Raw genomic sequence first — 19,526 nt, 5'->3', positions numbered from 1 at the left:
CAGTATGATAACATCTAAACTGCTGGTATCTTGTCCACTCCAGTGATGAAACATCTAAACTGCTTTATCTTTGTCCACTCCAGTGATGATAACATCTAAACTGCTGTTATCTTGTCCACTCCAGTGATGATAACATCTAAACTGCTGGAATCATGTCCACTCCAGTGATGATAACATCTAAACTGCTGGTATCTTGTCCACTCCAGTGATGATAACATCTAAACTGCTGGAATCTTGTCCACCCAGTGATGATAACATCTAAACTGCTGGTATCTTGTCACTCCAGTGATGGTAACATCTAAATGCGGAATCTTGTCCACTCCAGTGATGATAACATCTAAACTGCTGGAATCTTGTCCACTCCAGTGATGATAACATTAAACTGCTGTTATCTTGTCCACTCCAGTGATGATAACATCTAAACTGCTGGTATTCTTGGTCCACTCCAGTGATGATAACATCTAAACTGCTGGTATCTTGTCCACTCCAGTGATGATAACATCTAAACTGCTGGTATCTTGTCCACTCCAGTGATGATAACATCTAAACTGCTGTATTCTTGTCCACTCCAGTGATGATAACATCTAAACTGCTGTTATCTTGTCCACTCAGTGATGATAACATCTAAACTGCTGGTATCTTGTCCACTCCAGTGATGATAACATCTAAACTGCTGGTATCTTGTCCACTCCAGTGATGATAACATCTAAACTGCTGGTATCTTGTCCACTCCAGTGATGATAACATCTAAACTGCTGGTATCTTGGCCACGCCAGTGATTGATTAACATCTAAACTGCTGGATCTTGTCCACTCCAGTGATGATAACATCTAAACTGCTGTATCTTGTCCACTCCAGTGATATAACATCTAAACTGCTGGTATCTTGTCCACTCCAGTGATGATAACATCTAAACTGCTGTTATCTTGTCCACTCCAGTGATGATAACATCTAAACTGCTGGAATCTGTCCACTCCCAGTGATGATAACATCTAAACTGCTGTATCTTGTCACTCCAGTGATGATAACATCTAAACTGCTGTATCTTGTCCACTCCAGTGATGATAACATCTAAACTGCTGTGAATCTTGTCCACTCCAGTGATGATAAACATCTAAACTGCTGGATCTTGTCCACTCCAGTGAGATAACATCTAAACTGCTGGAATCTTGTCCACTCCAGTGATGATAACATCTAAACTGCTGTATCTTGTCCACTCCAGTGATGATAACATCTAAACTGCTGTATCTTGTCCACTCCAGTGATGATAACATCTAAACTGCTGGTATCTTGTCCACTCCAGTGATGATAACATCTAAACTGCTGTATCTTGTCCACTCCAGTGATGATAACATCTAAACTGCTGGTATCTTGTCCACTCCAGTGATGATAACAATCTAAACTGCTGGTATCTTGTCCACTCCAGGATGATAACATCTAAACTGCTGGTATCTTGTCCACTCCATGATGATAACATCTAAACTGCTGGTATCTTGTCCACTCCAGTGATGATAACATCTAAACTGCTGGTATCTTGTCCACTCCAGTGATGATAACATCTAAACTGCTGGAATCTTGTCCACTCCAGTGATGATAACATCTAAACTGCTGGAATCTTGTCCACTCCAGTGATGATAACATCTAAACTGCTGGAATCTGTCCACTCCAGTGATGATAACATCTAAACTGCTGGATCTTGTCCACTCCAGTGATGATACATCTAAACTGCTGGAATCTTGTCCACTCAGTGATGATAACATCAAACTGCTGGATCTTGTCCACTCCAGTGATGATAACATCTAAACCTGATCTTGTCATCATATGTAACATCTAAACTGCTGGAATCTTGTCCACTCAGTGATGATAACATCTAAACTGCTGGTATCTTGTCCACTCCAGTGAATAACTCAACACTGCTGGTATCTTGTCCACTCCAGTGATGATACATCTAAACTGCTGGTATCTTGTCCACTCCAGTGATGATAACATTAAACTGCTGGTACTGCTCAGGAAGAAGTAAACACTACCTTGTGGTGAGAAACATACTAGTCAAATATGAACATGACCCATGTCCCTACCTGTTTGACGTTGTCACTGAGGAAGACGAAGTAGACAGTACTAGTCAACATGATGACATGTCCCTACCGTTTGACGTTGTCAATGAGGAGACGAAGTAGACAGTACTAGTCAACATGATGACATGTCCCCTACCTGTTTGACGTTGTCACTGAGGAAGACGAAGTAGACGTACTAGTCAACATGATGACATGTCCCCTACCTGTTTGACGTTGTCACTGAGGAAGACGAAGTAGACAGTACTAGTCAACATGATGACATGTCCCCTACCTGTTTGACGTTGTCACTGAGGAAGACAAAGTAGACAGTACTAGTCAACATGATGACATGTCCCCTACCTGTTTGACGTTGTCACAGGAAGACGAAGTAGACAGTACTAGTCAACATGATGACATGTCCAATACCTGTTTGATGTTGTCACTGAGGAAGACGAAGTAGACACAGCAGAAACCCAGCTGGGTGGTGATCAGAAACACGTTAACTATCCGCCTGAAGGAAAAGAGGGACAAGGACCCAAATCAACCTCTGTTCTACGCATTAGAGGGGACTGAAAACACAAGATATGAAACCAAACACTGAGGAGTTGAGAACTCTTATTGAATAAGGTCAAATCACAAGTCATAATATATAAGAATAAAGTGACTTGTTATTAAAGAATACATTTCATGATTCATCACCTTCCTGTAGACACATGCTACTGTAGACACGTTCTATATTTACCTCCCCCATATTGAGTACCTTCTCAGCCACGAGACATTCTCCATACCATACTGCACAGCATCACCATAGTCCAGAAAGGGCTTGTCAACCTAGAACAGAGGGACAATCACTCCGGGTAAGAGTGCTGGTCTAGGATCAGGTCTACCCTGTCCATGGAATCTGATCTAGGATCAGGTCTCCCTTCTGTCCATGGAATCTGATCTAGGATCAGGTCTACCCTGTCCATGGAATCTGATCTACGATCAGGTCTACCCTGTCCATGGAATCTGATCTAGGATCAGGTCTACCCTGTCCATGGAATCTGATCTAGGATCAGGTCTACCCTGTCCATGGAATCTGATCTAGGATCAGGTCTACCCTGTCCATGGAATCTGATCTAGGATCAGGTCTACCCTGTCCATGTAAACTTAATCATTATGGTCTAAAAGGCTAAACTGAATAATGGCCCCAGAATTCAACGACCACCTCGTCAACAAACAAAAAAAAAGACCACACACGGTGTTGACCCCGATGTTCACTAAACGTGACAGTATTACTTCAGCTGGGGCCTGGTACCTGGTCACTAGTGTGAGGAATCTGACAGCGGTACAGGACAAAGGTTAATAATATGTTTAATCGTCTAACAGAGAACAGGGTTGTGAACGATGGATGTAGACTATCCTACAGAGATGAAATGTAGGGTGCATTCACATCGTGCTCATTAGGTTTGGTTCGCTTGTATTACAAAATACAATGGTTTTCACTTCTCCTACAAAGGAAACTAACCGTACCAGATCAACAACATACCTTACAGTCTGAACACACCCATAAGGGTGTTACTAGAACACAGTGGACTGATGACTGGCTTGGTTTGTTTCATTAAAACATCCTGCTTTATCCAATACTAGGCTTGATGGCATCGCGGTGACTTTGACTTTGGCTAATCTATGAACTGAACACATTTCACCAGTCCAGTTTCCAGGACAACGTGAGAGATTTCCTCATAGACGTCAAACTCAAAAAAGGAAGTGCACAATGTGAAAGTACTGTACTTCTCTTCTTGTTGCTTGACTCAAAACTAGTTGCACAACAGTATCCACAACAATAGGAACTGTTTATAGAACAACTGGGGAGCGCTGCAGACAAACTGGGGAGCGCTGCAGCCTGCAGAAAGGCTCCACTTACTTTACACTGAGGTGGTGGGAACACATTACAAGCAGGTTCATACAGTGGACTGCTATTATCCCCATGGCAAACAGACTCAGAGGTCCTAACTGGAAAGGAAGAGAGAAGAAAAGTGTCATTAGGTGTTGTCCCGTTGGGATCGTGTCATCAGGTGTTGTCCCGTTGGGATTGTGTCATCAGGTGTCGTCCCGTTGGGATTGTGTCATCAGGTGTCGTCCCGTTGGGATCGTGTCATTAGGTGTTGTCCCGTTGGGATCGTGTCATCAGGTGTCGAACCATTGGGATTGTGTCATTAGGTGTCGAACCATTGGGATTGTTTCATTCCCTCACACTGCACTGGCAGAATAAATGTATTAGCCATGGACATCTACTAAGGAGGCAGGCAGGGTGACTGTTCTAAGCCGGAGTCTGGTAGAACGGGCAGGGTGACTGTTCTAAGCCCGAGTCTGGTAGAACAGACTAAGCCTGAGTATTTGGTTATTCAGGAATAATTTTATTACTTAATTGCTAACTGTTTGCTTAATAAAAGGCCTGCGTTCCTGACAGCCAGAGGTAGGCCTAGCAGCCCTGTACCGATGTTTCCCCTTCTAACCCTAACCCTTACCACAAGGCCTGCGTTCCTGACAGCCAGAGGTAGTCCTAACAGCCTGTAACGATGTTCCCTTCTAACCTAACCTTACAACAAGGCCTGCGTTCCTGACAGCCAGAGGTAGCCTAACAGCCCTGTACCGATGTTCCCCTTCTAACCTAACCCTTACCACAAGGCCTGCGTTCCTGACAGCCAGAGGTAGTCCTAACAGCCCTGTACCGATGTTCCCCTTCTACACCTAACCCTTACCACAAGGCCTGCGTTCCTGACAGCCAGAGGTAGTCCTAACAGCCTGTACGATGTTTCCCTTCTAACCCTAACCCTTACCACAAGGCCTGCGTTCCTGACAGCCAGAGGTAGGCCTAACAGCCCTGTACCGATGTTTCCCCTTCTAACCCTAACCCTTACACAGGGCCTGCGTTCCTGACAGCCAGAGGTAGGCCTAAACAGCCCTGTACTGATGTTCCCTTCTAACCCTAACCCTTACCACAAGGCCTGCGTTCCTGACAGCCAGAGGTAGGCCTAAACAGCCCTGTACTGATGTTCCCCTTCTAACCCTAACCCTTACCACAAGGCTGCGTTCCTGACAGCCAGAGGTAGCCTAACAGCCCTGTCCGATGTTCCCCTTCTAACCCTAACCCTTACCACAAGGCCTGCGTTCCTGACAGCCAGAGGTAGTCCTAACAGCCCTGTACCGATTGTTCCCCTTCTAACTTAACCCTTACCACACAGGCCTGCGTTCCTGACAGCCAGAGGTAGGCTAACAGCCTGGTACGATGTTCCCCTTCTAACCCTAACCCTTACCACAAGGCCTGCGTTCCTGACAGCCAGAGGTAGGCCTAACAGCCCTGTACTGACTGTCCCCTTCTAACCCTAACCCTTACACACAGGCCTGCGTTCCTGACAGCCAGAGGTAGGCCTAACAGCCCTGTACCGATGTTCCCCTTCTAACCCTAACCCTTACCACAAGGCCTGCGTTCCTGACAGCCAGAGGTAGGCCTAACAGCCCTGTACCGATGTTCCCCTTCTAACCCTAACCCTTCACACAAGCCTGCGTTCCTGACAGCCAGAGGTAGCCTAACAGCCCTGTACCGATGTTCCCCTTCTAACCTCAACCCTTACCACAAGGCCTGCGTTCCTGACAGCCAGAGGTAGCCTAACAGCCCTGTACCGATGTTCCCCTTCTAACTACACCCTTACCACAAAGCCTGCGTTCCTGACAGCCAGAGGTAGGCCTAACAGCCCTGTACTGATGTTCCCCTTCTAACCCTAACCCTTACCACAAGGCCTGCGTTCCTGACAGCCAGAGGTAGGCCCTAACAGCCTGTACTGATGTTCCCCTTCTAACCCTAACCCTTACCACAAGGCCTGCGTTCCTGACAGCCAGAGGTAGGCCTAACAGCCCTGTACCGATGTTCCCCTTCAGGAGGTGGATCAGGGTCTGTAAAAACCTACAACATAACAAACAAAACATGATCAGTGTCAAATCACATCATTCAACACAATACTGGAATCAAACAATTATGAATGCAGGCTCTCTCACACGCTCTCATATAAAATCAGCTCTTTGTGTGGGGCCTGAGGAAGGTCTCAGGATGGAAACTGTGCTGCTAGGGACTTACTCTGGATATATAGAGTTGCACTCTTTGACTTTGTACGACCAAGAGCTGGAATGAAAAAAAAATATCTATGCATGTAACATAACCGTACTTACGAAGTCCCTGTTTGGCCTCCAATTCTCTCGTACTGAGAATCAGGTCCAGGGGGCAGAGGTGGAGTAGGACAGAGAACATCCTCCTCGGAGGTGCTCGCTGATATCCTGGAGAGAACTGGACCTGGGCCTGCAATACGGGGGACACACAATCCGTCTACATTAAGTTGCTATGTAACGACAATGTTGTCACACGGGTAGAAGGGAAACTTCAAATAAATACTTAATTCAACTCCCTCAGTCAGAAGAACGTCTTAATTGTGTCGCTGAGATGACATTACTTTATACTGTAGATAGCAGGGTTCTACTACACAGAATCCCCAGAGTTCTAGCCATAAATCGGTCCGATAGACTAGGCCCTTGGCTTGTCGACACAAACAAAGCAGCGTGTTATTGCTGTTAGCTAATGATCTCATGATGGTCCACAAACAAGACACTTTAGGCTACTTCTCATCTAAAGAAAAATCCCTGAATGGAAAGTATTGGAATACAGATATCCTGCGTTTGTGGGAAAACGTGTGATCCTACTCAAATCACAGGGTACATGAGTTTCCTGGATATGTTCACTAGGCAACCGCTGTAGGTAGAAATGTCATGAATAGACCTGATCTCATTCCTTCTACATGTCAGAGAATCATGTTTATCCTATTGGGATTCTTTGTCCATATGGTTTGTCCAGATTGCCATCTGCACATTCCACAAGGTTGTGTCCTGCTGAACGCAGCCCAGGGCTCATCATTCTAAAGCTTCTCAGAGTAGGACTACTAATCTAGCATCAGGTCTCTTGTCCATATAAACGTATTCCTTAGGATAAAATAAATAAATAAGACTAGATCAGTGCTCCTACTCATATAGAGACACTGATACTAGATGAGCAGTGCTACATTTTATGAATACAGGCCCTGTTGCGGGGTTCAAAATAAATACCGTCTTGACGATTGTCAGTGTTGGAGGTCATGGTTGGTCCGCCGGCGCTGGGTGCGTCCTCCTGCTGCCTTCGTCTCGGATTCCTCCTCCAGAGCCACTGTGGTAAGGACAATGTAAACGGTAGTGAATTCCATGTTATACTAGTTTACCAGATCTCAAAGAATCAGCAGTGTTCATATCTGGAGAAACATAGAACTGCTGGAGTTGAGGCTTGTTCTATGCTATTACTGCACAGTCAGAAATGCTGAGCAACTAGTTAAGAGTTATTACTGCGCAGTAGTGTCGTCACGATATCAACATTTTAGACTAAAATATAAAGTGTTGGTTCCATTGTTTCATGAGCTGAAATGAAAATATTCCAGAAATGTTCCATACGCACAAAAACCTTCTCTCTCAAATTGTGTGCACACATTTGTTTACATCCCTGTTAGTGAGCATTTCTCCTTTGCCAAGATAATCCATCCACCTGACCGGTGTGGCATATCTAGAAGCTGATTAACCAGCATGATCGTTACACAGGTGCATCTTGTCCTGGGGACAATAAAAGGCCACTCTAAAATAAGCAGTTTTGTCCCACAATGCCACAGATGTCTCAAGTTGAGGGAGCGTGCAATTGGCATGCTGACAGCCGGAATGTCCAATAGAGCTGTTGCCAGAATTTAATGTTAATTTCTCTACCATAAGCCGCCTCAAACGTCATTTTAGAGAATTTGGCAGTACGTCCAACCGCACAGCTGCTGAAACTGGGGGTTTGCACAACCAAAGAATTTCTGCACAAACTGTCAGAAACTGTCTCAGGGAAGCTCATCTGCGTGCTCGTCACCCTAACCAGGGTCTTGACCTGACTGCAGTTCAGTGTCGTCACCTTTGATGGCCACTGGCACGCTGGAGAAGTGTGGTCTTCACAAATGAATTCCAGGTTTCAACTGTACCGGGCAGATAGCAGACGTCGTGTGGGCGAGCAGTTTGCTGATGTCAACGTTGTTAACAGAGAATCCCATCGGTGGAGTTTTGGTATGGGTCTGGCATAAGCTACAGACAACGAACACAAATGCATTTTATCAATGGTAATTTGAATGCACAGAGATAACGTGACGAGATCCTGAGGCCATTTTCATGCCATTCATCCGCCGCCATCACCTCATGTTTCAGCGTGATAATGCACAGCCCCATGTCACAAGGATCTGTACACAATTCCTTGAAGCTGAAAATGTCTTAGTTCCTCCATGGCCTGCATACTCACCAGATATGGTCACCCACTGTGCATGTTTGGGATGCTCTGGATCGACGTGTACAACAGCGTGTTCCAGTTCCCCCCAATATCCAGAAACGTCGCACAGCCATTGAGGAGTGGGACAACATTTCACAGGTCACAATCAACAGCCTGATCAACTCTATGTGAAGGAGATGTGTCACGATGCATGGGGCAAAATGGTGGTCACCCCAGATTCTGACTTTCTTTCTGATCCACACCCATACTTTTTTTTTTAAGGTATCTGTGACCAACAGATGCATATCTGTATTCCCAGTGATATGAAATCTGTACATTAGGGCCTAATGAATTTATTTAAATTGACTGATTTCCTTATGAAATTGTTACATGCTGGGTTTTATATTTTTGTTCAGTGTACTAATGATACGGGTCACGGAAATTCACACTTTTACTCAATGCAACATATTGAATTTATCTTCACACTGGTCAGTGTATAATAGAACCCTGCATAGAATGTCTACATTACAAATGTATCTCAATTGAATGAAATGATACAATGGTAATCCAATTGTGGATATCGATACAAATGTTCACATTGTCGGAAATGACAATGTTCCAATTGGAGGAAATCGATACAAATGTATCCCATTGATGAATGATACAAATGTATCCACATTGATGGAATGATACAAATGTATCCACATTGATGGAATGATACAAATGTATCCACATTGATGGAATGTACAAATGTATCCACATTACTAGCTCTGAAAGCCACTCCAATGTAACAAAACAGTCTAAAACAGAAGAGTCATCAGGGTCTGCATCCCAGATACCATGCAACACTGATGCACTTCATTCTTGTATAATGAAAAGCGATTTACAAAATGCAATAAATGATTATTACTATTGTTATAATTATACTGCCTAATGTGAGTGATATTTGATATTTCTAAATATGCAGATTAGTACAAAAATAATGAAGAACTTCTTACCCTGGTCTTTGGGAGTTGAATGTGGATTAATAAAAAAAAAGGTGGTGTGTCTCTCCAGTCAGATGATGATATTGATGTTATGATGAATATGCTATAAGAGATCACAAAAGGTATCTTCTTTTTACCCTGGAAACATGTACGGTATTTTAATAGTCCAGAAACWAGGCTTCATCATTATCATCTCATTTCCTTATTTTGGGTATGAAACTTCACCTGATATCCAAAAGCAGATCTGTTCAGTCGAAGATTCCCACCACTTTCTCTGTTCACCTACAACCGGTCTCAAAAACCTCTCGTGTGTGTGTGTGAGAACCTTTACAGAAACCATCTCATAGGCCATATCCTGTTTACTTTTGTTCTTTCTTTCTCTCTAACCCGAGGAAACTATGTGATTGTAAACCGGATATGGCCTATGAGAAGGTTTCTGGGGGTTTGTGTTGTGTAGACTGGAGAGACACAGACACTTTTCAGCATAAGGGTTGTTCCACAAACAGATTGTTTTGCGTCAAGCAGTTCTCTTTGCTGTAAAGCTGCTAGGATGCCCGAGTGAGGGCTGGTGGGGAATGTGGCTGGCTGATTACAGCTGCCACACGTGATATAACCATGAAAGTGAATTGGTTATTATTGGACCGACGCATACAAGAGACTAGAGGCTGTTGCTGAAATCCAACTGACTTTACAAACCAAACTGACTTTAATAACATATTATACCAGGCGCCAGCAGGTTCTTTAGATCGGTAAGGCTGAAAAAGTTGGTAGTATCATATGAAACGGTACTACGGTTTTCTAAAATGTTTGGTATCATGACGTTTTGGTACCGTGATATTACCATGCAACACACTACTGCAAATCAGATGCTGACAGTAACTAGTTCAATGATATTACTCAACAGTCAGATGCTGACTGCCTCTGCTGAACAACCTTGAAATGACCATCGCTGTTCTGAAAAAGCAACGAGGCAGGCTACATTCTGTTCTCCTGTTCTGAAAAAAGCAATGAGGCAGGCTACATTCTGTTCTCCTGTTCTGAAAAAGGCAACGAGGCAGGCTACATTCTGTTCTCCTGTTCTGAAAAAGGCAACGACGGCAGGCTAATTCTGTTTCTCCTGTTTCTGAAAAAGGCAACAGGCAGGCTACATTTGTTCTCTTTCTGAAAAAGCAACGAGGCAGGCTACATTCTGTTCTCCTGTTCTGAAAAGAGCAACGAGGCAGGCTTACTTCTGTTCTCCTGTTTCTGAAAAAGGCAACGGGCGAGCTACATTCATGTTCTCCTGTTTGAAAAAAGGCCCAACGGGCAGGCTAATTCTGTTCTCCCGTGCTTCTGAAAAAGGCAAGAGGCAGGCTACATTCTGTTCTCTGTCTGAAATAAGGGCAAGAGGCAAGAGCTACATTCTGTTCTCCTGTTTCTGAAAAAAGGCAACGGGCAGGCTACATCTCTGTTCTCCTGTTCTGAACAAAGGCAACGAGGCAAGGCTACATTCTTGTTCTCTCTGTTTGAAACAAGGCAACAGAGGTGCAGTGTACATTCTGTTTCTGTTTGAAAAAAGGCAATGAGATGCAAGGCTACAATTCCTTGTTCTGCAAAAATGGTCAATGATGGCATGTGTTACATTCTGTCTTGTGTATAGAAAACAAAGGCAATGTAGGCAGGCTGCGAGAATCATTTGCTCTGAAGTAAAGGCAATGAGTCAGCAGGCTACATTTTCCTCTGTTCTGGCAAAAAATGGCAATGAGGCGGCTACATTCTGTTCTCTGTATCTGAAAAAGGCAATGTGGCAGCTGCTAATATTGTTATCTGAAAAGGCAATGAGTCAGGGCTACTTCTGTTCCCTGTTTGAAAGGCAGGTAGCATTCTGTTTTCCTGTTCTGAAAACAGGCAGAGTCAGCTACATTCTGTCTCCCTGTTCTGAAAAAAGGCAATGTGCAGGCTCATTTCTAGTTTTCGAAAAAAGCCAATGTAGCGCTCATTCTGTTTCCGTATTTGAAAAGCAATGAGCAGGCCTTACATTCTATTCTTCTGAAAAAGGAGAGCAGGCTACATTCTTTCTGTAAAAAGGCAAGAGCACTACATTCTGTTCTCCTGTTCTGAAAAAAAAGCAATGGCAGCTGCATTCTCGTTCTGAAAAAGCAATGAGCAGGCTACATTCTGTCTCTGTCTTAAAAAAGGCAATGAGCAGCGCTAGCATTCTGTTCTGAAAAAGGCAATGAGGCAGGCTACATTTCTGTTTCCTAAGCTCTGAAAGCAGGCTACATTCTTCCCGTTAATCATGAGCATGCCTGCTCTTCTGATAAAAGCGAATGAGGCGGCTTACATTCTTGTTCTCCTGTTCTGACAAAAGGCAATGTGGCAAGGCTACATTCTGTTCTGAAAAAGGCAATGAGGCAGGCTACATTCTGTCCTCCTAAAAAAGTGTGACTTCTGATATTTTGTTGTCTCTCTCATGTAACAACATTCCAGGGCTTGGTTTTAACTTCAATTTCTTTGTCAACACATGTAGGCCTATGTACATACGTACCAATCCATCAGTTCCCTCCCTCAGGGGAGTGGTGGACAGTAAGTTATTAGCAGCACAACATGCTACCATGTGTGATGAAGAACAACTTAGACAAGTAGTCAAGTGAGTTTAATTGGCTATTAAACCTAATCAATATTTATTATTTTTAGACAATCAAGTATAGTTCTTTTTTTGTTCCTGGTCGGAGGAACATAGAAAATGATCTTGCATTGAAGATACATAGCTAGGAGATGATACCCTTCTTAGCTAGGAGACTATATTCATAGATTCAAACTTTTGACCTCTAACCTGTCGGCGTCATGAAGCAATACAATTTGCTGAATGTTGTCAGTATTTATTTACTTTGTTCCAGGTTGTGATGAAATGCAAATAAGAAAATCAATTCTGACTTGGAAAATGCACAGTTCTACAGATGATACAATTTAAACACAGAACTGGACCTTATTGAGGTTCAGCTCTGGGCTAGGCTCAACATATACACAAAAGTATGTGGACACCCCTTCAAATTAGTGGATTCGGCTATTTCAGCAACACCCTTTGCTGACAGTTGTATAAAATCGAGCACACCGCCATGCAATCTCCATAGACAAACATTGGCAGTAGAATGGCCTTACTGAAGAGCTCAGTGYCATTCAACGAGGCACTGTCTTATGATGCCACCTTTCCAACGTCTAGGAGAAACAATGGCTCAGCCGCGAAGTGGTAGGCCACACAAGCTCACAGGACAGGACCGCCGAGTGCTGAAGTGCATAAAAATAGTCTGTCCTCAATTGCAACACTCACTCCCGAGTTCCAAACTGCCTCTGGAAGTAACYTCAGTAGAAGAACTGTTCGTCGGGAGCTTCATGAAATGCGTTTCCATGGCCGAGCAGCCTAAGATAACCATGTGCAATGCCAAGCGTCGGCTGGACTGGTGTAAAGATCGCCGCCATTGGACTCTGGAGCAGTAGTAATGTGTTCTCTGGAGTYWTGAATCACGCTTCACCATCTGGCAGTCTGACGGACGAATCTGGGTTTAGTGGATGCCAGGAGAATGCTACCTGCACCAATGCATAGTAGTCCCAACTGTAAAGTTTGGTGGAAGWGGAATAATGGTCTGGGGCTGTTTTTCATTGTTTGGGCCCCTTATTTCAAGTGAAGGGAACGCTATAGTATAGAATGACATTCTGGACAATTCTGTGCTTCCAACTTCGTGGCAATAGTTTGGGAAAGGCCCTTTCCTGTTTCAGCATGACAATGCCACTGTGCACAAAGCGAGGCCCATACAGAAATGGTTTGTCGAGATCAGTGTGGAAGAACTTGACTGGCCTGCACAGAGCCCTGACTTCAACCCCATCATGCGAGCCAGGCCTAATCGCCTAACATCAGTGCCCGACCTCACTAATGCTCTTGTGGCTGAATGGAAGCAAGTCCCCACAGCAATGTTCCAACATCTAGTGGAAATACTTCCCAGAAGAGTGGAAGCTGTTATAGCAGCAAAAGGTGGGGGGGGACCAACTCCATATTAATGCCAATGATTTTGGAATGAGATGTTCAACGAGCAGGTGTATTTGACAGATTTAGGCGAGAGTGAAACCTCTTGCTTTGCCTCTTCTCTGATACTATGCATGCCTACAAGTAACAGATGTTTTTCATTAAGAGCTTAAAATGAAAACATGCAACAATAACTATCGTCTTACAGTTCAAAAGACTATAGCCTGTTTTTGAACACGCAACTCCTGTAATGAAGCCGCTAATAAAACGTCATTTTTAAACATTTACCAAAATGCAATATGCGGAAAACACCCTTCTTAACCTAATGTGATAGAGATTAAAATCTCTGTTAGATTTTTAGAAAGAGGGGGAATATAATAGCAACAGCTAGCATGGGTTGCTAATATGACTAGGATTGAGCCTTTGAAAGAACAGTAAAAAACAGATAAGTAAAAAAATAAAAGTAACAGATAATTAAAGAGCTTCAGTAAAATAACAACAGCGAGGCTATATACAGGTGGTACTGGTACAGAGTCAATGAGCGGGAGGACCGGTTAGTCGAGGTAATATGTACAGTTGAAGTCAGAGGTTTACATACACCTTAGCCAAATACATTTAAACTCAGTTTCACAATTCCTGATATTTAATCCTAGTAAAACATTCCCTGTTTTAGGTCAGTTAGGATCACCACTTTATTTTAAGAATGTGAAATGTCAGAATAATAGTAGAGAGAATGATTTATTTCAGCTTTTATTTATTTCAGCTTTTATTTATTTCATCACATTCCCAGTGGGTCAGAAGTTTACATACTCAATTAGTATTTGGTAGCATTGCCTTTTCATTGTTTAACTTGGGTCAAACATGTCGGGTAGCCTCCCACAATAAGTTGGGTGAATTTTGGCCCATTCCTCCCGACAGAGCTGGTGTAACCGAGTCAGGTTTGTAGGCCTCCTTGATTGCACATGCTTTTTCAGGTCTGCCCACAAATTTTCCATAGGATTGATGTCAGGGCTTCGTGATGACCACCCCAATACCTTGACTCTTGCCCTGGAAGCAGAACTTGCCCTGGAAGCAGAACTGAACGGTTTCTTCTAGATGTGCCAACTGCAAAGCAAAAATGGTCTAAATTGTAAAAACTCTTGAAATTATATTTTTGGTCTTAATTTAAGGTTAGGCATTACAGTTAGCAGTGTAGTTCATATAAAATCTGATTGTATGACAACTCTACAGAGCTTCCTCCAAGGCAAGACTCATGACAATCTGCATTTTGTTCATGGTGATGGAGAATGCCAACTCTACAGAGCTTCCTCCAAGGCAAGACTCATGACAATCTGCATTTTGTTCATGGTGATGGAGAATGCCAACTCTGCAGAGCTGCCTCCAAGGCAAGACTCATGACAATAAAAGACAATCTGCGTTTTGTTCATGGTGATGGAGAATGCCATCTCGGGTGCTGCTCCAGAATCTCCCAAGTGTGTTCAGCTAGGTTGAGAGTAGAGCTGGATGATACAGCCTAATAATATATTTTAGTTTTTCTAATTTGTAGGCGATTTACAATATATACAGTATGTCTTTTTTGTATGTTGTTTTCTCTAAATAAGCTTTGTTGTACAATGAAAAAAGGTGAAATAATGCATTTCAAACAGTCAGCGATAATCTAATGAAGTTATACCTAGGCTAAATATAAACCTTCCACAACCATAAGACCCACTAATAATTTAATTATTTTATCGAAATAGTTTAACCTGCTTTTTTGCAATAATTACTGATCTGACTTTCAAATCCATCTATGAAAATGTCATTTTTGTTATAAATTTAACCAGAGTCATGCATAATGCACATTCAATAATAATTAGTAACTTCTTATAGCAGGCATTATAGAAAATGAACACAGATCTCAAACACAAGCCCCCGTTGTAGTAATTAGCCAGCTAATCTTTATATTTCAAGTTTAACCAACTTGGATCTATTTACTAGTTAACAAGGCTGAACAGTTGAATTATGGCCACTTTCTGTCCATCTCCGACTGTTTGAACAGTATGCTAGACTGTCCACTTTGTTCAGATGTTGAAATCAAGTGGCCTACCACATTTCTCAGAATGTGAACGAGTAGACAAATCCTTATACAACTGCGTTTTATGCTTATTGCACATTTATAAAAATAGACTAGACAGCTCGTATAACAGTCGTTGGCTAAAATGCTGCTAGCGGTACGTGGTACCACAATGCTGTGCACGACAAACTGAGGATTCATTTTCCAGAATCAATGTTCATTGATACTCCCGTTGTAGTAGTGTTTGCTCTGCATGTAATTTGAGGAGTTGAGACATAAAAAGGCTATCAGTAGAAAAGGTCAACTTCTCCTCCATTACAGTCAAATTATTTCTCKAGGGTGGGACKAAAAAATATWWAAAATAAAAATWACTAATGTAAAATGTATACAGGTTCAGAACCTTTTTGAAACATCACAGTTGAAAAATATAAATCAAAACTGGATGGTCTTCAGAGATAAAATGGGAGGGGTTGAGGGAGGCTGAATGGGCCTAAAAACAGACAAAAGATAACTATTGTAAAATAGACTGTGTCCTTAAAAWWWTMTATATAGTATYTATAAGCTGGAAGTAGAAGCCTAAGAGTTGTTGACCATTAGTTTACTCCAATTAGGGGAGGGGTGGTTAGGGGAAAATAGTAAAGGAAAATAAATCAATAAAAAAATAGATATATTTATCTGGGGGATTGGAAATGATGCAGACAATTACATTGATAGAAGCCACAATCTGCAATATTAAAGCTGACCTACCCGTAAAAAAATAGTTTTTTAAGTCTCAATYCATTTCGGTGTCCATATGATCAATTCAGTTGGACTAAACCTCAAATGCAAATAGCAAGTTGAAACTGCATGTCAGAGAGGAAGAAGTGATCTTTCATCTTTGAAGCTAAGGGCCCTGGGATTAAACACTTCCCTCTGCAACTGGATCCTGGACTTCCTGACGGGCCACCCTCAGATGGTGAGGGTAGGATAGAGCTCCATTTTTATGGAATGGTCTGCCTACCCATGTGAGACACAGACTCGTGGCGGAGATCTTTGTGAGCTACACTCGGCCTTGTCTCAGGATGGTAAGTTGGTGGTTGAAGGTATCCCTCTAGTGGTGTGGGGGCTGTGCTTTGGCAAAGTGGGTGGGGTTATATCCTGCCTGTTTGGCCCTGTCCGGGGATATCATCGGATGGGGCCACAGTGTCTCCTGACCGCTCCTGTCTCAGCCTCCAGTATTTATGCTGCATTAGTTTATGTGTCGGGGGGCTAAGGTCAGTCTGTTATATCTGGAGTACTTCTCCTGTCTTACTCGGTGTCCTCTGTGAATTTAAGTATGCTCTCTCTTTCTCGGAGGACCTGAGCCCAAGGACCATGCCTCAGGTCACGACCTGACATGATGACTCCTTGCTGTCCCCAGTCCACCTGGCCGTGCTGCTGCTCCAGTTTCAACTGTTCTGCCTGCGGCTATGGAACCTTGACCTGTTCACCGGACGTGCTACCTGTCCCAGACCTGCTGTTTTCAACTCTCAACTTTTTGGCCTTTCTAGGGAGTTTTTCCTAGCCACCGTGCTTCTACACCTGCATTGCTTGCTGTTTGGGGTTTCAGGCTGGGTTTCTGTACAGTACTTTGAGATATCAGCTGATGTAAGAAGGGCTATATAAATACATTTGATTTGATTTAGGCAACAACACGCTGACCCTCATCACGGGGGACCCCTCAGGGGTGTGTGCTTAGTCCCCTCCTGTACTCCCTGTTCACCCACGACTGCGTGGCCACACACACACACACGACTCCAACACCATCATTAAGTTTGCAGAAGACATGATGGTGGTAGGCCTGATCACCGATGACGAGACAGCCTACAGGGAGGTGGTCAGCGACCTGGCAGTGTGGTGCCAGGACAACCTATCCCTTAACAAGAATACCTAAGAGTGAATTAAACTATTTTGAAAACGCAATTAACTGGAATGATCTCTTGTCCTATACAGACGTGGAAGCTGATAGTCTGGATTGTGGATAGAAAAACCTGACTACAATAAATGGTTTCCTAAAGAAAATCAAATCCAAACCTGGCCAAAAGAGCACTCTTCCTTGGCTAAATGGAAAAATCTGGAAATTGATGAAAGAACGAGATTATGCTCTAAAAATAYCCTAAGKTCCAAATTAGAGCATGACAGAKYRAGGTTTACCGTGTTGAGAAATAAGGTGATGAAAGAAATCACAGGCCAAGGCAAACTTTTTTTATTAACATAATTGGTGAAGCAAAGGGAAATTCTAAATTGATCTGGGAGAATCTAAAAAAGTTAACAGGGAAAGATCATAGTAACACTGCAAAAAGACTAGAAATCATGGTGAATAACAATCTAACACAGGATGCAGTCGAAATAGCAATAGCCTTCAATTCCTACTTTATTGACTGTCAGGGTACTGACACAGAACCCCTCCACTGGTTTCTTAGGTTGAGTGTCARTTACTAGCACTGAGCCCGTCTTCATCATAAGGGAGGTTACTGAGTCAAAGGTGAACAAGGTGATTAGCTCACTAAAGAACTCTAAAGCCAAAGATGTGTTTGGGCTGGACTCTACCTTTCTTAAAAACTKCAAAGAGTCACTCATTGGCCCCATTACTAAGGTCACCAACACATCTATTGGTCTCGGGGTGTTTCCTAGGGTATGGAAGTCGGCCATAATAACGGCCATCTTTAAAATCGGGKGACCCTGCTGACGTGAGTAACTACAGGGCCATTAGTATACTACCTGTGGTGTCGAAGGTTGTTGAAAAGTGTGTAGCAGAACAACTGATTGCCCACCTCAATAGCCCCTTCACATTACACTCCATGCAGTTTGGCTTCAGAGCGAAACACTCCACAGAAACGGCCAACTGCTTTCTTCTGGAAAATGTTAAGTCCAAGATGGACAAAGGGGGCGTTGTTGGGGCTGTGTTTCTGGACCTAAGGAAGGCTTTTGATACTGTTAACCATGAGATTCTCATCACAAAATTGTCCAAGTTCCAATTTTCCCCCGATGCCTTAAGATGGATGAAATCATACCTTGAAAGGCAGAACTCTGTGTGTCAGAGTGAGCAATGAGCTGTCGACCCACTCTTAGCTATGATGTGGGCGTGCCCCAAGGGTCAATACTGGGGCCCCTCCTGTTCAGCCTGTACATTAATGATCTGCCTTCTGTCTGTACTGGGTCTGAAGTTACAGTGTATGCAGATGATACAGTGATATATGTGCATGCAAAGAGCAAACAACAAGCTGCACAAGAACTCACTACTGTAATGGTCCAGGTTACAAAGTGGCTCAGTGACTCGTGTTTGCATCTCAATGTGAAAAAAAACTGTTTGCATGTTCTTCACGAAGAGGGCAACAGATGCTACTGAGCCAGATGTCTATGTGTCAGGGGAGATGCTCCAGGTGGTATCTGATTTTAAGTACCTTGGCATCATACTTGATTCCAACCTCTCTTTTAAAAAGCATGTGAAAAAAAAGGTCATTCAGAACCAAATTCAACCTAGCTAATTTCCGATTTGTACGAAATTGTTTGACTACAGGAGGTAGCAAAACTGTACTTCAAATCTATGATACTCCCCCACTTAACATACTGCTTGACTAGTTGGGCCCAAGCTTGCTGTACAACATTAAAACCTATTCAGTCTGTCTACAAACAGGCTCTCAYAGTGCTTGATAGGAAGCCCAATAGCCATCATCACTGTTACATCCTCAGAAAGCATGAGCTCCTGAGTTGGGAAAATCTTGTGCAATACACCGACGCATGTCTTGTATTCAAGATCCTAAATMGCCTGGCTCCCCCTCCACTCAGTATTTTTGTTAAACAGAAAACCCAAACATATGGCAGCAGATCCACAAGGTCTGCCATGAGAGGTGACTGTATAGTTCCCTTAAGGGAAAAGCACCTTTAGTAAATCCGCTTTCTCTGTGAGAGCTTCCCATGTCTGGAATACACTGCCATCAGACACACATGACTGCACCACATATCACACTTTCACAAAATGCATGAAGACATGGCTAAAGGTCAATCATATGTGAACATAATCCCTAGCTGTGTATTGCCACTTTCCATGTTGTCTGTTATCTGTAGCTTG

At 43.2% G+C, this 19,526-nt stretch overlaps 1 protein-coding gene across 1 annotated transcript in view; it reads right to left on the bottom strand.

Annotated features, from left to right (window-relative positions):
* Positions 1 to 19,526, bottom strand: part of LOC111965597 (proton-coupled amino acid transporter 1) — a 28,981-nt gene that overhangs the window by 7,128 nt on the left and 2,327 nt on the right. Inside the window, 6 exon segments of the mRNA XM_070444311.1 lie at positions 2,481 to 2,565; positions 2,797 to 2,885; positions 3,957 to 4,049; positions 5,910 to 6,000; positions 6,264 to 6,390; positions 7,188 to 7,284. Coding sequence (XP_070300412.1) covers positions 2,481 to 2,565; positions 2,797 to 2,885; positions 3,957 to 4,049; positions 5,910 to 6,000; positions 6,264 to 6,390; positions 7,188 to 7,218 — 516 coding nt within the window. The 5' untranslated portion in view covers positions 7,219 to 7,284.

The sequence above is a fragment of the Salvelinus sp. IW2-2015 genome, linkage group LG6.2 (genome assembly GCF_002910315.2).
Source record: "Salvelinus sp. IW2-2015 linkage group LG6.2, ASM291031v2, whole genome shotgun sequence".
NCBI lineage: Eukaryota > Metazoa > Chordata > Actinopteri > Salmoniformes > Salmonidae > Salvelinus > Salvelinus sp. IW2-2015.
Note: the sequence above shows the minus strand (reverse complement) of the source record. Positions and strands in the feature narration are given on the sequence as shown.